The sequence below is a fragment of the Chiloscyllium plagiosum genome, chromosome 9 (assembly GCF_004010195.1).
Source record: "Chiloscyllium plagiosum isolate BGI_BamShark_2017 chromosome 9, ASM401019v2, whole genome shotgun sequence".
Lineage (NCBI taxonomy): Eukaryota > Metazoa > Chordata > Chondrichthyes > Orectolobiformes > Hemiscylliidae > Chiloscyllium > Chiloscyllium plagiosum.
Genome location: NC_057718.1, coordinates 39323806 through 39343859, shown reverse-complemented (window position 1 = coordinate 39343859; position 20054 = coordinate 39323806). Strand labels below are relative to the sequence as shown.

Sequence of the window (20054 nt, the reverse complement as noted above, 5' to 3'; positions counted from 1 at the left end):
TCCGAGGAGCAGGAGAAGGCATAAGCCCTTCATTGCATTCCCCTGAGAGTCCATCCCTCCCTACTTTTTCCAAAACAGCATACTCGTTTGAAATGGGGATAGCCACAGGATGCTCCTGCACTACCTGACTACTCCTCCTCCCTGCCTGGAGTTCACCCATCTACCTGACTGTATCTGTGGTTTTTCTCCCTTCCTATAACTGCCATCCATCACACCCCCTAGCTCTTGTAAATTCCTGATTGCCTCTAACTGCTGCTCCAATCGATCCATGCGATCTGACAGGATTCATAACCAAAGACACTTCCTGCAGATATAATCATGGAAGCCCTCTCTAAATTCCCACATCTGTCAGGAAGAGCATATCACTCTACTAAGTGCCATCTTTCTCCTTCACAATCTGCAGACCCTGAAAATAGAACTGTCTTTTTGCTCTAAAAACCAGTGCTGCAGGCTAACTTAGTAGTTATGGTTTATATTTTTAAAATTTAATCAAGAGACAGATCTCAATAAAACATATAATCAAGAAAGAACCCACTGTACTCACTACTGTTGACTTACAGCAGGGTTACATGTTAAAAACTATGCACTTACCTGTTCCTGTGCTGTGAGCTCCCCCACACTGGTTCCTCCAAAGTCAGCTGTGAATGTTGCTGTGTGTTAATTTTTTTAGACACACTTCCATGTCCAGAGATACATGAACTCAAACAGCAAATGCAGTAACTGTGCAGACTCACTGCTGCGTCAGTTAGCAGTGTAGGTTTTTTTTATCTCTCTCTCCTTCACTGACCATGTGGTCACTGCCTTTTGTCTGTCTTCCTCCTTTTAAAAGTGCCGTTGTTCTGATCTTTTTTCCCCAAAGATCCAAAAAAATGCAATTCCATGTAAAACAGTAATTACCACTCCTGGAATTTGAGGCAATCCCCTTCAACATCTAAAATACCTCAAAAAAAGCAGCAGCGCTAACAGCCACAATTTTTTCCCATTCTCCATCTTCGATTACCTAGAAACCTAGTTTGAAAGATCAAGAACAAGAGCATTAAATTTGTAGTTTGGCTGTTTACACATAATGTTGGGAAGCTTTCCTTCCCCATGAAGGACAGTAGATATCACTAACCTGTTTGTGCCAGTCATCACCCAACTGTTTCTTCACATCAATGGCCCTGTATGCTCCATGGCTTACCAACCCCATTTACCCATCATCCATGCAAATTGACATTGACAAACCACCAGCCTCACCTCGTTATCATGACTGGACTCAGGACAACTCACAAACCACTTCAGCCCTTCAACATTTTACTTTGGAGCTCAGGGACACCTATGATTTGCATGCATCTGCCAAGTCCTTTTGTGTACAGACACACACATGCACACATCTTATCTATTTGTACACCATAATTTTTACAGCTCTTAGCTTGCTTTTTTTGTACTCAGTCACTTTGCACTGTTTTGTAGGCAGCCTGCCGCTGTTTACTTCACATTGCTGGTTTACCCTATACCGTACTCATTGACTTTGGCACTGACTTCAGGCTGACTTGGTCTAAGGGTGTGGCTTCCAGTGGCTATCTGCAGCTGAAAGAAAAATTGCCCTTCTCTCCATCACCCAACCACCAAGAGCTCCAGCTCCCTGTCCATGAGGCAGGGAGTGAGATCTCCTTTCCTCTGGGCCATGTCCTCGGGGATCATGGTCGAGTGCTATAGCATGAGGGCCAGTCCTTGACTTGCAACATTTGAAATGGTTTGCAGCTGGGCTTTAAGCATAGTGCCAGTAGCATGAATGACATAAGGTTCCAATGATGGCGAGGACTTCCATACCTCCAGCCACGTGATGCCCTGAGAAAGGCAGCAGTAGGCAGATTCTTGTTAGACAGGAAAATCAGAAGTTTTCAGGGGTAGGTGGGAATGTGGAATTCAACACAAACATGTCAGCAATGATCTTATTGGATGGTGGAGCAGGGTCAAGGGACCAGATGGTCAACTTCTGTACCTATATTATATGTTTGTAAGGCCTGAGTCAATTATAATTAAAGTTTTAAATAGCCCAGTTGTATAACTGATAGGGTAAAGAGTGAAGATTTTGTGAGAAATGTAGTTCTGAGCAGTGGTGTAACGGGAGCCATAAACCTCAATCGACAAAACATTTTCACTGAAAATGGAAAAAAATTGCACCTGTTGCTCTTTCTTCAACACTGGCTTTACATTCATTTTGTAGCTGTTAATGTGGAGATAACATCTGCTCTGTTCTTTTCTTGTTTGCAGCTCTCCTGTATGCAACCATCTTTGGTAACGTGACGACGATCTTCCAGCAAATGTACGCGAATAGCAACAGATATCATGAGATGTTGAACTGTGTCCGAGATTTTTTGAAGCTTTATCAGGTGCCCAAAGGCCTCAGTGAGCGTGTCATGGACTACATTGTTTCTACTTGGTCAATGTCGAAAGGAATTGATACAGAAAAGGTACAGAAACTGAAAAGAACACACACTGATCTTTTCTAGTGGTTCTTTAGAATTTTTTGACATAATGCAATCTTCTGTTGGTGGTGTTCGGATCTTTAGATTTGGGTCATAGGTTCAAACGCCACTCTAGGACTTGAGTATGTAATGCATTTTGCCATTCTGGTGGTGTACTCAGGGAGAACTGTATTGTTTAAGTGTGAGAATTTAGGGTTCACTTTAAGTTTAATTGCAAAATTGTATGTAGTTTTGTTCTCCTTCTGCATGGAAGAATGTAAGTAAATACATTGGAAGCAGTTCAGAGGCGATTTACTATAATGATACCTGCAGAGAGTTGGTAATCTAATGAGGAAAGGTTGGACAGGCTTATTTGTTTTCACTGGAGTTTAGAAGAGTGAGAGGTGGTTCAAATGAAGTGCTTAAGGTCCTGAAAAGTCTTGACAAAGTGAACATGAATTGGACATTTCCTCTTGCGGGTGAGTCAAGAATTAGGAGGCACTTTTTCAAAATCAGAGGTTAACCTTTAGGACAAAGTTGGGGAGAGATGTTTTCTTTCAGAGGATTATGCACCTTTGGAGCTTTGTGCCTCAAAAAGAGGTGGCGATGGGGGTCATTGAATATTTGTAAGGCAGAGGTTGATAGATGTTTGTTAGGCAAAGGTTATTGAGGGTAGATGGGAATGTGGAATTGGAAACTCAAATAGATCAGCATGATCTTAATGAATAGTGGAGCAGGCTTGAGGGGGCAAACTGTCTACTTCTGCTCCTGTTTCATATGTTTGTAAAGTCATGGACAGTCATCGACTGAATTTGAGAGAACAAGTCTAAATATTTCCCAGTCTTGATTATTTAGAAGATCCATTCCAGGTACAAATGTTTTCACAAATCCTGCAGAATTTATAGTGTTTATCATAACAAATATGAAAGATTCCCTCTGGAATGCCACTTTGCTACAAAGGTTGATTGGGCACAGGTCCCTTGTTCTTGTCTGTTGACTAAAGTTCTCCTTCTTCCTTTGGTCTTCCTTTTTGTGTGCAAACCCATTAAGAATCATCATTTATTAACTGTGGCTAACCACCACCTCTGTTCATAATCAGACACAGCCTGAGTTCTAATTGGTTTATTAACGCATGAGCTTGCACGTTCTGTTCACGATCAATTTTGGATTAGCCAGGTGATGTCTGGCTGACTCCTGATTGATTTCATTAAGAGGAATGGTCATCTTGCTGAATAACATTTCCTGCTGTTTTTAGTTTCATGCTTTGACATGCCAATTACTTGATAAGACTATCCCTTTTATAACAGCTCTCCCCTCATTACTTACCAACTTGACCAACTAAACTTTACCAAGTTAAGGTGGCACCAGTGAACAATTTTTGCATCTGCACGAGTGTCACCTCCTAATGATTAACTATCACCTCAAGTATCCCAACCAATGCATCTGAATATTTTCCAAAACTTATCAATATCTTTTAATGACAAGAAGATGTATGACTCCATAACAGCTGTGAATGCTTGGAAAAAAATTAAATTACAGTGAAAGATAACCATACATATAGGTGTGTTACATGCTTTAAGTTACAAAATGAAACTTCTTAAAACATGTATGTGACTTTGAGTAAACGTTTTTATACCTCGAAATATTCTCACGTGTTAGCCCAAGTGTATATTAGCTTCAGCTATAATAGCAACTATAAGACCATAAAACTTAGCTTAGGCCTCGGCCATTTGGCTTGTTTCCTGACACCTAAGTACGCTCAAACAGAATACAGGTATAACTTTATTCCTCACTTATTTCTTCAAGTCAAAATGATTAATTATTAAAAAATAACTCGTATAAAAGTTCTGCATTTGACATGTATTGTTAAATAAAGTGTCTGATCATCTATTAAGGTAGATGTAAAAGATCTGATGGACCTATTTAGAAACAAACAGGGAGTAAACACATAAAAACATTTAGCATTAATACTTCAATCCCTAGCAAAAACTAAACGTAACTGTAAAATTACTCATCCTACACCAATAAATTTGTTCACGTGGTAATCCTCCTTGAGGTATGGGTTGAAGCTGAGCTTGTGCTTTTTGTTTCCCAAGCTCCATTCCGTTGGTGTTCAGATGTACTTCACATTACATCAGTCATCAGCTCTTGCTCAGCACTCTCCCAGGCCTCATCCTCTTGTTTTCACCTGGTTCGTGCAACTCATTGCCTGCCAATCGGAATTCCAAGTCCACATTCCTCTAGATGCCAGAAGTCTTTCTCTGCTATATATTGCTTACTATCTTGTAGTTTTTTTAAAAAGGAGATAGCTTTGAATATGTAGTGAAAGAACATGTGACAGTAAGAAGGAATAGTCAGTTTCTAGTACAAGAGAAGCTGGACTTGCTACAAGACAGCTTAAGGTCTGCCATCCTGTGGCAGTGCCATTAGTGGAAGATCTGATTGTTACTTTGTAAAGATTTATGTTCCTTCTCTAATTGAACACCTCAAAGTACCATGTCTAAGTCTGACATGATGAATATTCCATTGAAAATTCTACTTTGCAAATTTGTTCCAGATGCAGTAAGTAGCAATACAAATTTTATGCTGCTTACACAGATTACTCAAAATGGATTGCACAACATGCCATAAAAATAATTGAATGATACATTATACCACTCTTGTTAGATAATGGTTAAATGTGAAAGAATAATATGTTAGTTTCCTGTCCAATATTGACTGGCTTGTAATAATTTATGGTTGATGTTTTGAGAGTTGATTTTGATTCAGTTTGGTGGTTTTTGGCTCTTCTATTGAAGTGTGACTGCGTAAAAGAACAGCTGCTCCTTTGTAGTTGCTTAATAGAGATTTGAATTCTGTGGAGACTCCCTTTCAAGTGCAAAGTTGAACTGTGAATATTGCCTCTTCACATTTCTGCTCTGTGCTCATTAACTGTCAGCAAAGCAGAAAATATGTGTTGTAGTTCAGTGATTAAAATTTTAATTCATTTTAAGCCTTTGGATCTCGGGAATAACATCGTGAAGTCGTGTTCTTCTTTCAATACTTTCCTTTTAAGTTTCCTTTACCATGTACATTCCAGTTATATTTGGGGCTAACATCAGTGCAATGTAAGTTTTCAGCTTGACCTGAACAACAAACATGCACAATATGAAGTCCCATAAATGTTAGTTATTGAGTTTGTTTTTAAAAATTAGAGCAGTTCACAAAGAAATAGTGAATTTAGATTCAAATTCAAGTTGAAACCTATAGATAGAGCAATTTTATGCCTTTGTAGCAAAATCTCCCCAACATTATTCTGAAATCAAGGAAATCAAGGGCAGAAATAGTGTAGTGGTTTGTCAAACAAGCCGGCGCTATAGCATGTCAGTTTGGTGCTGGTTTTAATCATCATGGTCAGGCTGGGTGTTGGTAATACTGGAGAGCAGGACAGGAATTTTATTTCCTCCCAATAATGGCCAAACAAAACTGTTAAAATGTTTTCAATGCAATAGTTTAAATGTTTAAAAGGCCGTACAGGCTTCCACAGCTTAAGAAATTGATCATTTAAAGGGAGGTGGGCAAAGAGCTAACTGAAGCTTCCACACAGCATGTCTCCACACTCAACAGAAGGTCAATGGGACAAAGAGGAACTGGTACTTGGTGAGGGAGTGTCTTGGCATTGAACAGGTGATAGGAAGAGCGGGCATTCAGTGCCCATACTTTGAATGGAGTCATCACATCGCTGACATTGGATCAATATGAGGCTATGTGCTCAGGAAAAAAAAGCTGTGCTTAGCACTGGGGAATATGACTGTCAGAGATTGGATTCCGTGATGCTAAGGTGGCAATACCTTTGCATGAAGAGCAGAAACCTAAACATCAGGAAGGCAGGGGAGAGGAAACAGGTTAGAAAGTAGCTAAGACCAAACCTTGAATGCAGCTGAAGATAAGCTACCTGTAGCTGACTCAGAATCAGTGCTCCAGAAGACTGTGATCCCTTAAACAAATGGTCATGGAGAGATCTGTGTCCTCAGCTAACCTGCCAGAGGCTATCAAAGTCATTATGACCTTGAGCTGCTTTGCTTCTGGTTCCTTTTGAGTATTAGCTGCAGACCTTGGTGGCATCTTGCAAACGGTCACCATTGTACTTGTTGGTCACTGAGGCCAGATGCAATGTTATCAGGCCAAAGGCATTTCATTCCACCTTCATCATTGGATTACCCACATTCAAGGGATCATGATTTGCACCTATCAAGGCACCTCGTGACTGGCCAGTGAGATCCATGTGTAGGAAAGGCCTCCATTCCCTCAATATCAAACTGTTCTGTAGCCACATCACAGACTCCAGGTGTGTACCCACTTCTTTTGTAGTTACCATGGCTGCTCCATCCTTTGACATTCCAGGGTGCCTCTGACCTGCATTCCAACCCTCAAAATGCCTGGATGCATTCTTGGGGCAATGGATTTCCCTTAAGGATAGGTATTCCATAAGTGTGGAAGCCACCGGTGGAACCACACAGGTGAAGCTCGCAATACGACCTGCTAAGTATGACAGCTATTGATTGGCCATTCAGATAGTAGCAGCATTTGGTGATTCTTTCCCTGCAACCCTGACATTTGTTGATTCTTTCCCTGCAACTATGAAAGTCTTCATCTTTGGAATGAGTAAATGAACCTTGGCCGAACTGGTTCGATGCTATTCGTATCTAATTTCTGTTAAGGAGTCCAAAACTGTCCACAGTATTCCAAATGTGTCTCACTAAGTGCTGTGCAACTGCAGTAGAACCTGCCTTTTTTTTTTATTCCATTCCTATTACAATAAACAACATTCCATTTGCCTTCCTAATCACTGGCTGTTGCTGGAAGCTGCCTTCTTGTGATTCATGTACAAAGATACTCAGATCACTTTGTTACACTGAATCTATTATTTCTCTCCCATTTAAATATTATACAGCCTTTCTATGCTTGCTACCAAATTGAACAAGTTGGCATTTTTGCATATTATATTCCATCTGCCAATTTTTTGCCCACTCCACTTAACCTGTCTAAATCTCTTTGCAAACTCTCTACCGCCTATCAACAATAAACTTTCTTTTCTATCTTGGTGTCATCTGTAAGTTTAGCTGTCATACATTCCACAGTTTTATCCAAGCCTTTGATGTAGATTGTAAATACATGACTGTGATACTCCGCTGGATAGAGCTTGACCAGCCAAAAAAGACTAATTTATACGTAATGTTCCTGTTGGCTAACCAATTAATTATCAGCTAATATATTACTACAGCATGTGCTTTTAAATAATAGCATCTTATGTGCCAGCTTATCAAATGCTTTTTCAATCAACAAGTTCTCCTTTACTCACCTAACATGTTCCCTCCTAAAAGAAAACTACTAATTAGGGAAACTTGCTTTCCATTTAACAAAGTCAGATTGACTTTGATCACATCATGATTTTTTTAAGCATCTTGCTATATAATGTTCATAATGGATTATAGCAATTTCCCTATGATAGATATAAAGATGCTTGACTTCCAGCTTTCTGATGTTATATTAGCTATTTTCTAATCATCTGAGACACTTCTGGAATCTCAGGAAATTTGTAAATTTATAATAATTCCACCTATTATCTCTAAAACCACTTTTTCAATATTCTAGGATGCAGACCATTTGGGTCTGGGGATTTGTCAGCCTTTGGTTCTAAAAGATTTTCCAGCACCTTTACCTGGTCATGGTGATTGTTTTATGTTCCTCCTTCCTGTTTACCTCCTGATCTGCAAATAAAATGGGGAAGTTTTCTACATCCCACCTCAGGCGACTCTCTCTGTGGAGTTTGCACGTTCTCCCCGTGTCTGCGTGGGTTTTCTCTGGGTGCTCCAGTTTCCTCCCACAATCCAAAAAAATGTGCAGGTTAGGTGAATTGGCCATGCTAAATTGCCCGTAGTGTTACGTGAAGGGGTAAATGTAGGGGAATGGGTCTGGGTGGATTACGCTTCAGCGGGTTGGTGTGGACTTGTTGGGCCGAAGGGCCTGTTTCCACACTGTAAGTAATCTAAATCTAATCTAAATCTAATCTTTTACAATTAAATCAGACATAAATAACTGTTGAGTGCCTCTATTCCTTCCTTGTTTCCATGATCAATTCCCCAGTGTCTCCCTCTAGAGGACCAATACAAGCTTGACTTACTCTTTTTCAAATTAAATAATTGTTAAACTAAATAATTGTTGCAATAACTATTGTTTTCATGTTATGAACTTGATTTCTCTCATACTCTACTTTGTCCCTCTATTTGGTTTTTAGTTGTTCTTTGCTGGCTCTTAAAATCTGATCAATCTTCTGACTGCTGCCAAAATTCTTTGCTGATGTTTACAGTGTTTCTTTGAATTTGATACTACTCTTAACTTTCTTATTTCAACACTGATAATACATCTTTCTTAAAGAGTCTATCTTTCTCACTGGGTTTAATCTTTGCTGAGAGGTATTCCCATCACAACTGTCCTACCATTTAACATAATTTCCCAGTTCAGTTTAACTAACTTTACCTTCATGCCTTATAATTCTTTTTTGAGATTTAAAATACTAGTCCTCAACTATTATTTCTCCCTTCAAACTGAACATAAAGTTCTATCCTGTTATGACACTGTCACCTAGTGCTCCTTTACCAAGAAGTTATTGATGAATCCTGTCTTGGGTTTTTCGTTACCAGGATCTCTCACGCAATCCCTTTCTCCCACTATTTATTTTAAAATGATTTCTGCAATCCTGGTTCTATGACTTATCAGAATACTTGGCCCATCCCAGTGAGCGGTGATAGGTTTAAAAGGAGCCTGAGGGGCAATTTTTTCACACAGAAGCTGTGGATATATGGAATGAGCTCCCAAAGTAAGTGGTGGAGGTGAATACACTTACAACTTTGATAAAACATTTGTATAGGTACATGGATAGGAAAGGTTTAGAGGGATATGGGCCAAATGTAGGAAAATGGGACTAGTTCAGTTTAGGAAACTTGGTTGACATGAACAAGCTGGGTTAAAGGACGTATTTCCATGCTGGGTGAGAGTGGTGTTGGAAAAGCACAGCAGGTCAGGCAGCATCCGAGGAGTAGGAAAATCGACATGCGGGCAAAAGCCCTTCGTCAGGACTGTCTTCAGTCCTGATGAAGGGCTTTTGTCCGAAACGTCGAATTTCCTACTCCTTGGATGCTGCCTGACCTGCAGTGCTTTTCCAGCACCACTCTAATCTAGAATCTGATTTCCAGCATTTGCAGTCCTCACTTTTGCCTAGTATTTCCATGCTGTATGACTCTAAGACTCTATGATGCAGAAACTGCTATCCTCAGTACTGCTGCCAGTGCCATGTGAGTCAAAATCTAGTTGTCACACGCCAGTCTTTGAGCCATGCATTCATTCCTCTGATCTTATTTACTTTGCTTGTGACTGGGGTAATAATCCAGAGATTATTTGCTCCTTCCTAAAAGAAAACTAATAATTAGGAAACTGATATCCATTTAACAAAGCCATGTTGACTCTGCTCACATTATGATTTTCTAAGCATCTTGCTATAGAATGTTCATAATGGATTATAATAATTTCCCTATGGTAGATATAAAGCTGCTTGACTTAGAATTTCCTGCCGCTTACCTTCCCTTTTTTAAAAAAATAAACATGTTATACTAGCTATTTTTTAATCTGCAGGGACCCTTCTAGAATAATCCAGGGATTGTTACCTTTGAACTTCAATTTTCTAAATTAGCCTGTAGCTGCTCATAATCCCTAAACAGAATCTCAATCCTACTCGTATTGGGACCCATGCCAACTGTATCCTCTTCCTCCCATTGTAAGTACCTCCAGCTGACATCCTGAACATTGGCACTAGGCAGGTAACACAGTCTGGATTCATGTTATCAGCTGTAGAGAACTATCTATGTCACTGACCATACTCTCTCCTATGAGCACAATATTCCTATTTGTTCCCCCCATTTGAACATGGTGTCATGGTCAGTTCGCGTGTACATCTTACAGGCCCCATTCTCATACACTCAAACTGCAAGAACCACAAAACTGTTGGACAATTTCAAGAGCTGAGACTCTCCATTTCTATCTTTCTGGTCCCAATACCTGCCTCATTTGTAGCTATACCCTCCTGTCCCTGACCATGATCAGCAACCAAATTGTCTTGTTTTCCTCCTCCTCAGCAGAACTTTCTGGCTATCTGGGGAAAGTCTCATCGTATCGGTGCTCCAACAAGCTAGCTCGGAATACCAGAAACTCCTGTGCCCATCCCTACAACTTTGAAAAGACATTTGGACAGTTACATGGATAGGAAAGGTTTAGGGGCCTACAGACCAAATGCAGAAAAGTGGGACTAGTTAAATTTAGGAAACTTGGTCGCCATGGACAAGTTGGGCCAAAGGATCTGTTTCCGTGCTGTATGACTCTAAGACTCTATGATGCAGCAACTGTTATCCTCAGTACTGCTGCCAGTGCCATGTGAATCAAAATCCAGTTCTCACACACTAATCTTTGAGCCATGCATTCATCTGTTTGATTACTCAAGTGAAATTACTCAAGCCAGTGCAATCTTGCAAAAATATCGTTATCCTGACATTCAGCCCTTATAGGCACCACAATAACTCATGTTTTTCTTCCCATGCATTAAGCCTTAGGATCTGTAATTACTGGACTAAAGAATTCCTGACCCTTCCAATTATTTGTCTCCTAAGATGCATTTAGATGTCCATTTTATATCAAGGCAAGTAGGAACTCTGGATATTCAGCGAGGATGGCTTAGTATTTCATGGAAACACACTGAAGTCTCAAACCAAATATGTTGTTGTATATGCTGTTGCAAACTACATAGTTAAAGTGTGGCTCCAAGATTGCACAGGTTTCACTTGTAACTATTGATTTTTCTTTAGTTGTAACTCATTTCTAGAATGTACATCCTGAATAAATCAAAACGTCTTGCATCTAAGTTGCTGGCTACTTTTGTGAATGTAGTTAAAAATCACACAACACCAGGCTATGGTCCAACAAGTTTAATTGGAAGCACACTAGCTTTCGGAGTGACGCTTCTTCATCAGGTGATAGTCCAACAGTGGCATCTCCAAATCATTTGTGAATGTATTAAGCAAAACTGAACAGAAGCTGGAAGCATTTTCCTTTTCATTTTAGTATCAGCGTCCCATTCCACCATTTTGTGTTTGAAGTCCTCGGACAACATTCAGAATTTATTTTCAATGCTTTGTTTTTGTGGAAATATAGTATTTCTTTTCATATCTTGCATGACTTTATGTTGTCCTGTTCAAGTTTGCTGTGATGCAGACAGTATTGTTATGATTAACAGAACCTTTTTGCTGAAACAATACTAAGAGAGCACAAATTAGTGGTAAATTCTCAGCTGCACATTGAAGCTGATTCTCCCTACAGACCAATAAAATATATATTGCTGAAAAATACACATTTTATTGAAGCTTTTTGTCCTCAACAGATTAGGACAATGCACAAAAGTATCAATGTAAAGGTAAACAACACTTTGTACTATATGAGAAAAGAGTGCTAAATGGTTGGCAAGTGGACTCATTGGTAGAAGCATTGCCATGGAAAATGTGCCAGTTAGTTGATGAGTGATGGTAAACTGCCAATTTTTGTTTAATTTTAAACCAAGTGGATTGACTCTGATCAAAGCTGAGAATGAATGCAAGGATGAGTTTCATCTATTTCATTGTATTGTAACAGGCACAATGTGTGTACATGTTACTTTTGTCTGCAAAGGAGCCTGTGTTTTAATTATTTTTAATTCAAACTTTTTTCTAATCAACTTGGTCAGGGATGCTATTACACACCTCTGGAGCAGGTGGGACTCGAACCCAAGTCTCTATGTTCAGGGGTAGGGATACTACCATGCACCATGTGGCTTCCAGTATGCACATGTCACTGCGAGCTTGACTGACAGTCATAAATTGATTGTTAGCATTATTCTTAGCTCACTCTGCGTGAATTAGCAAATGCTGTCTAATTGCTGAATTGCATTTAAGTTTGGACACATTGTTCTGAATTTTTTTCATACAGGCTGGTTTGTGTAGGGTCAGTACCTTTTTTGTTGTGAACAGGTGAAGGAAACAGTTTGACAGAGGGATCTGTCCAGCCCAAAATCCTAACAATACATTGACACTGACATTGCTCATTTGTGTGATAGTCTGAAAGCCTTTTTGGCTTAATGGTAGCATTTTGTTAATGGCAAATGCTACTCATGTTACTGCTGCATTGTAGCTTCACTTAGTTCAACCTAGGGAGATACCTTACCCTTCCAGTATAATCCAAAATAGTGGACACTTTTCAGAATCAAACTGTTGACTTTAGGCCTGTTTAGGAGTTCACTGTCAGTCTTCATCTAACTGGTGCTTGTTGGTCTGTTGTAGAAAAAGTTTTGGGAAGGATTATAATAGAGAGGATTTATATTCATCCGGCAAGCAATAATTTGATTGGAAATAGTCAACCTGGTTTCGTCAAGGGCAAGTCGTGTCTCACAAACCTCATTGAGTTTTTTGAGAAGGTGACCAAGCATGTGGACGAGGGTAGGGCAGTTGACATGGTGTACATGGACTTCAGTAAAGCCTTTGATAAGGTTCCACATGGTAGGCTATTGGAGAAAATGTGAAGGCATAGTATTGAGGGTGATTTAGCAGTTTGGATTAGAAAATGGCTTTCTGTAAGAAGGCAATGAGTAGTGGATGATGAAAAATATTCAACCTAGAGTCCAGTTACTAGTGGTGTGCCACAAGGATCTGTTTTGGGACCACTGCTGTTTGTCATTTTTATAAATGACTTGGATGTAGGCAGAGGTGGATGGGTTAGTAAGTTTGCAGATGATACTAAAGTTGGTGGAGTGGTGAACAGTGTGGAAGAATGTTGCAGGTTGCAGGGGGATTTGGATAAACTGCAGAATTGGGCTGAGAAGTGGCAAATGGAGTTCAATGCAGATAATTGTGAGGTGATTCATTTTGGTAAGAATAACAGGGAGGCAGAATACTGGGTCAATGGAAAGATCCTTAGTAGTGTGGATGTACAGAGGGATCTTGGTGTCCATGTGCATAGATCCCTGAAAGTTGCGACCCAGATTTATAGTGCTGTTAAGAAGGCATACAGTGTGTAAGGTTTTATTGATAGAGCGATTGTGTTCTGGAGCCGTGATGTCATGCTGCAACTGTTCAAAATGCTTGCGTGGCCTCACTTGGAATATTGTGTACAGTTCTGGTTGTCCCATTACAGGAAGGATTTGGAAGCATTGGAAAAGGTGCAGAGGTGATTTACCAGGATGTTGCCTGGTCTGGAGCAAAGGTCCTATGAGGAAAGACTGAGAGACTTGAACCTGTTCTCATTGGCAAGAAGAAGGCTAAGGGGGGATTTAATAGAGATGTACAAGATGATCAGAGAATTAGATAGAGTGGATAGTGAGAATCCTTTTTCTAAGATGATTACGTCAGCTTGTATCAGGGGGTATAGCTGCAAATTGAGGGGTGATAGGTTTAAGAAAGATGTTAGAGGAAGGTTCTTTACTTAGAGAGTGGTAAGGGCATGGAATGCCCTACCTGCTAATGTAGTTAACTCAGCCACATTAGGGGCATTAAATAGTCCTTGGATAAGCATATGAATGACGATGGGATCGTGTCGGGGGATGGGCTTAGATTAGTTCACAGGTCAGCGCAAATCGAGGGCCTGTTCTGCGCTGTATTGTTCTATTTCAATGTTCATGGCAATCCCTCACCAGTCAGAGTTCACTTGCCACACAAGCAGGACTGTCTTCTTAAACAGTGATAAATATTGGATTTTCTTTACATCTGTATTTCTTGCCAGTTGTCTTGATGAGTGAAAGATGAAGAGCTTTGACAAAATGTATCTTTTTCAGCAGTACTCAAGATCTGTATCACCAAATGCATATTTATGCATATTATATGTATGAAACTTGAATAACATGTTACTTAATTATATATTGCATTTCTGAATCCCTGAAACCTTTTTTAACAAGCTACAATGATTTCTCATAACTTGTATTTAATATACAGCATTTTTGAAATGATTGTATCGTTGCTATATGATTCTGAGCATTTCCCTGACATATTGAAAGTTTTTTTTGCAATTGTGTGGAAAATCATGAAAGAATTGATGTGATTTTGCTAATGGTGTTTATTTTCACAGGTTAATTAGTATTGAGTAATATCAAAAATGAATGGTTTGCTCTGTGCAGATATATTTACTTGTTGAAAATGTGTTCCATCTGGTTTGAATGCAAGATGTTCTATGTGCAGTGTGTGACAAATTAGTATAGTGTGCTATTTCTAAATTTGTGAGGCAAAAATTGATTTTATTTGCATATTTCTCTATAGGTTCTAGAAATTTGCCCAAAGGACATGCGAGCAGACATTTGTGTCCACTTAAACCGCAAAGTGTTCAAGGAGCACCCAGCATTTAGACTTGCAAGCGATGGCTGTCTCCGGGCTCTGGCAATAGAGTTTCAAACCATTCATAGTGCTCCAGGAGATTTAATTTACCATGCAGGCGAAAGCGTGGACAACCTTTGTTTTGTGGTTTCCGGGTCCTTGGAAGTAATTCAAGATGACGAAGTTGTTGCAATCCTAGGTAAAACTTAAAAACATGCTGTATTGATTCTGGTTACTTTTGTGGATGTTATACTGACATTTAGGCTATTTAGAGGTCAGACAGTAGTAACTTATATGCTTTCAAACATTCATAATACTATGCATTATGGAAACTATATGTATCTAAAAATATCTGAAAGTATATTCCTGGTTGGCTAGATAGGCAGTATGACAGCATACTGTGGAGTGTACCAATTAAATTTGCATTGAACTGAAAAATTTGCTAATAGTATCATAGCTCACCATTGTTATTTTGCTTAGGAGCTTAATTGATATTGATCTAATAAAATTATGTAGATCGTACAATAGATGACTATGGATAACATGAGTGATCTTAATTGGGTAAGTTTGAAAGGTGAGAATTATACATTAGTCAGAAAAAATTGCTTTTATGCAATACTTCTCATAACGTTAAAATGTCTTAACTTGCTTCATAGGCAATTAAATACCTTTGAAGTGCAGACACTAGAATTATAGGAAACATGCCAGCTAATTTGTGCACTGAAGCTCTTAAAACGGAAATGAAATACTGACCAATTATCTGTTTTAACTTTTGGTTAAAATTTGTGCTAAAGAATGAGAGAACTTCCTTGCACTTTGAATGATGTTTTGGTGGCCTTTAAGTCCACCTTAGATGACAGACAGAGCCTCAGTACTTCATTTTTAAACTCTTAGGTTTTGTTAGATTTTAGTATTTAAAATTCCTTCAAAGTGATTTTGCTATGTAAGTTACATGTAATATGTCTTTTGGGGAAAAAATGGATTATTTCACAACAAAGATAGTCTGGATAGGCTCAATTGACAGGACATTATCAGGCTAGAATTAAGATTAGTTTAGAGAATAGCAACAGAAGGAACTTGGCAGTAGATTGTGTTTACGATTAAATAGTTGAATTACAACCTTTTCAAAGAAAAGTTGAATTCCTTTTCTTTATAAAAATGTAGATATTTTACAAAATTATCTCAATATTTATAAAATTAGCAATCATTGCTAACTAAACAAATTATTAGTGAACCATATGTATATGTAAATGATTTTATCTTGATGAAAAGTAGATTTGCAGATAGAAAGTAAACAGAATGTTATGAAAATGTGAAGTCCAAATATGGAATGTATGTGAAGGTAGGTGTGTTACAAATTTCAATATTAAAGAAAGAAAAAGCAAGCATTGGAAATGGGAATGTTTCTTGGTACTTTACAGACAATTAAATGCTTTATGGATTGCAGGGATATTCTGCACCAGTTATTTTTGTTACTGATAACTTTGCAAAATAAATGCATTTTCAAAATACACTATTTAAATGAGCAAGGACAGACAGCAGCAATCCATAACTCCAGAAGGCAGAACAGGAACACCGATTCAAGGGATTTAAATGAAATGGGTAACCCAAGAGCACTATCCTGCAATATCTATGCAACAAATCTGTATTGACTACCCGAACACCTAGGAATCTTAGTGGCCCACAAACCATTAGGCACCTTTCACCAGCTCCTCACAAAGGTTAAAGACGAGACACCCACATCCAAGAGGACAAACATCTACAAGATACCCTGCAAGGACTGTGAAAAACACTGCATAGGACAAACAGGAAGCAAACTGACCATACAAGTGTACGAACATCAACTTGCTACTGCCAGACGTGACCAGTCCCCTCTCATTTTGAACTACACAAAGAAGGACACAAATTCAACTGGGACAATTTAACCATCTTAGCACAGGCTAAACAGGGACACGGGAGAGACTTCCTTGAAGCCTGGTACTCCAACTGGAACTCAATAATCAATAAACACATTGAACTGGACTCCATATACAAACCACTCAGATGCAGAACCAGAAGTACCAAAAAAATGGAGACACATAAATACCAGGTGGAACAGACCACCAATACCGTATCAAAGGCACACTGACGATGTCACCTAGTGAGGCGACAAAATGTCTGCAGAAAAACTACACCAGCTCAGCGAACGACTCTAAGACTTCACATTTTCAATTATGCACTATAAATCAGAGATCCTCATAAGGATGTATTGTGTGCAGCAAATGGCAGACTATCCTCCTTCTTATTGTGAGGAATAGAATGTAAATATCATATGTGGATTCTATTCTTAATTTATGGCAAATGTTTTGGCGTCAAGCTTAGCATCAATGGTAAAAAGGAGCTTTATGATTATTTAGATATGGCTGAGACTTTCCCACATTCTCCCCGTGTCTGCGTGGGTTTCCTCTGGGTGCTCCAGTTTCCTCCCACAGTCCAAAGATGTGCAGGTTAGGTGAACTGGCCACACTAAATTGCCCATAGTGTTAGGTGCATTAGTCAGGGGTGAATGTAGGGGAATGAGTCTGGGTGGGTTACTCTTTGGAGGGTCGGTGTGGACTTCTTAGGCCGAAGGGCCTGTTACCACATTGTAGAGAATCTAATCTAATCATAATGACATACAATATCATTAATGACCATGACAATCAATGGCACTTCCAGACAGTCACCTCACAACCTCAGCAAATCTTGTATATGTTACAGACAGCCTCGTAGGCTCACATTATCGTAAATAGCTAATGTTGCTTTTAGAAGAAAGGAAGGGAATGTTGTGTGTATATCTTGTCTTTAAGAGAGCTCACATTTAAAGACTCCATGTGTTGTGTATACAGTATTGAACTCTGCCTGGTTGGTAGTCTGGTGTAAACCATGCAAGCTTCAAACATCCAAATATCAGTTGGCTTGCTGTAATGCCTGCTTCGTAACTAGTAATGTGTTTTATTGTTTTAAACAAAATAATAGTTTATTAATTCCTGATGAACGCCCTTTGAAGACTGGACCTCATCCATTTGCTACTTCAGTGTTTGTTTGGTTTCTTTTCTGTCCTGCTTGAACTGTTTCACTAGAGTATTTACATTTGGAAGGACTGGCTCCTGAGTGATCTCCAACTTTATTTGCAGGTCTGCCGTTTTCTTCAGCAATACTTTGAGAGCTCAAGCTAAAGTTTCTGCAGCTGCTCTGGCTCAGCTTGGTCTGTTTTCTGTAATCTGGCAGTCTTTTCATTGAAGTGATAATGCAGAGCTTGTAACTCATCTTGCCTCTTTTCTTACTCTTTCAACTCATCATTCATCTTTGTGAGCTGGCAAAAATCACCCACTTCCTAAACATTTCTTCATCTCAAAAGATGGTATTCTAAATTTTGGCTTTGTTCTGAGCTAGTTGTTCAGCATTTTCCTCTTGATCCTTCCCTACAGTAAGAGAGCTGAAATTTTAATCCATTAATTCAGAACAGTGGTGTCCCATTCTTTTTGCACATTCAGTTCTGTAAGTGTTTATTGAATAGTCTGCTGCTTTTTCTGTGGTGTTTCTGACATCTGACTGGGTTGTGACTAGTGCTGGCATATCTGCTGGTGACATCTAAATGGAGTAATTGTGTTTGCACCGCAGCACCATTGATCCTGCACTTGGAATTGGTGAACTGACACATACTCACAGTTTTGTGTTAGTAAATTTTGTAATCGCTTCCCATGTATGTGGGGCATGTATTTTGAAGGGGTACTATATTAACGTTTTCCCCTATGGCTCTCTTAAACAATACTGAAGATAATTATTTAAATTTGTGCAAATAATTTGGATGGTGTGATGCCATTGATATTTTGTATGAGATTGACAATGTGCAATATATTCACCAGTCTTTGTCTCATCATGAACATTATGGTTTGTTGATCATTTAGTATGTACACTTCTGGTGTGATAGCAGTTGGTAGCTTGAGGTGCACCTTGTGTATGGTCTGTTTGGGTTAGTGCACAGCTCACTGTAGTTGTATGAGCCTTTGCTGCAGTTCATTCCCTCTGCTAGTGGCTTTTTCAGCCACATGCCTTACAAAGTTCTTTCAGAGCTGGGAATTGAAGGCCACATTTTCCACATGAATTGTTATCTTTGGGTGTCCTAATAATTGTGTGAACTCTTGAGTTTGTACTTAGGGCTTGTACACAATAGACTTGCAAAGTTCACTTTGTACTTATGACCATGCATTGGCATGATGCGTAGATATCTATGGGGACCTGAATGACATGGGTTATGCCAAGAAATGTGGCAGAATCCCATGCAAGTTCTGACAAGACCAATCTCAATGTTGAGAAACAACCTGTTGCACTTTTGTGCAAATGCCAGGTGTCAAAAGGGAGTTATTAAGTGCACATCTTACCTCATTAATACATAGCTTCCTATCTTATCAATCCTGCCCAGCAAACTATCACCTTTAGCTACTTTGATTCCCTGAGAAAGGTGCCAAAAAGCATAACAAGTGAAGTGAAGAGTGGAAGGTTGTGTGAGCCAAGGCAGACTGAGTGTTATGAATGTCATTCAATGAAACATATAACTAGATTAGATTACTTACAGGGTGGAAACAGGTCCTTCGGCCCAACAAGTCCACACCGACCCGCCGAAGCGCAACCCACCCATACCCCTTCACCTAACACTATGGGCAATTTAGCATGGCAAATTCACCTAACCTGCACATCTTTGGACTGTGGGAGAAAACCAGAGCACCCGGAGGAAACCCACGCAGACACAGGAGGAATGTGCAAACTCCACACAGTGAGGTGGGAATTAAACCCTGGTTTCTGGCGCTGTGAGGCAGCAGTGCTAACCACTGTGCCACCGTGCCACCCCATTTTCATTTATTGTCATCTCTAATTTTAATTACTCCATCGGTTGTGACTGTTCCTTCAGCTACCGAGGCCCTGAGCTCTGAAATTCACTCCTTAAACCTCTCCCACTTCACTATCTCTCTCTCCTCTTTTAAGGTACACCTTAAAAATACAAGAAATCCAAATAGACATGCAATTTCCTGCCTTCATCACTTATCTTAATGTTCTCCAATCTCAAGATACTCTCTCCTCACAGGAAATGAATTCCGTCAGCAAACATGTTCTTCCACTAGCAAGTGTACATTTCTTGTAGTTGTAGACAGCCTTCAGGAAATATAAG

General features: G+C 39.4%; 1 protein-coding gene across 2 annotated transcripts in view; it reads left to right on the top strand.

Annotated features, from left to right (window-relative positions):
• The window catches only part of kcnh1a (potassium voltage-gated channel, subfamily H (eag-related), member 1a), a 283339-nt gene that overhangs the window by 91622 nt on the left and 171663 nt on the right, over nucleotides 1-20054 (top strand). For both annotated transcript variants that reach the window (XM_043695750.1, XM_043695751.1), the window contains 2 exons: nucleotides 2257-2456; nucleotides 14813-15065. In XM_043695750.1, the coding sequence (XP_043551685.1) occupies nucleotides 2257-2456; nucleotides 14813-15065 (453 nt within the window). The remainder of the gene's footprint in view (nucleotides 1-2256; nucleotides 2457-14812; nucleotides 15066-20054) is intronic.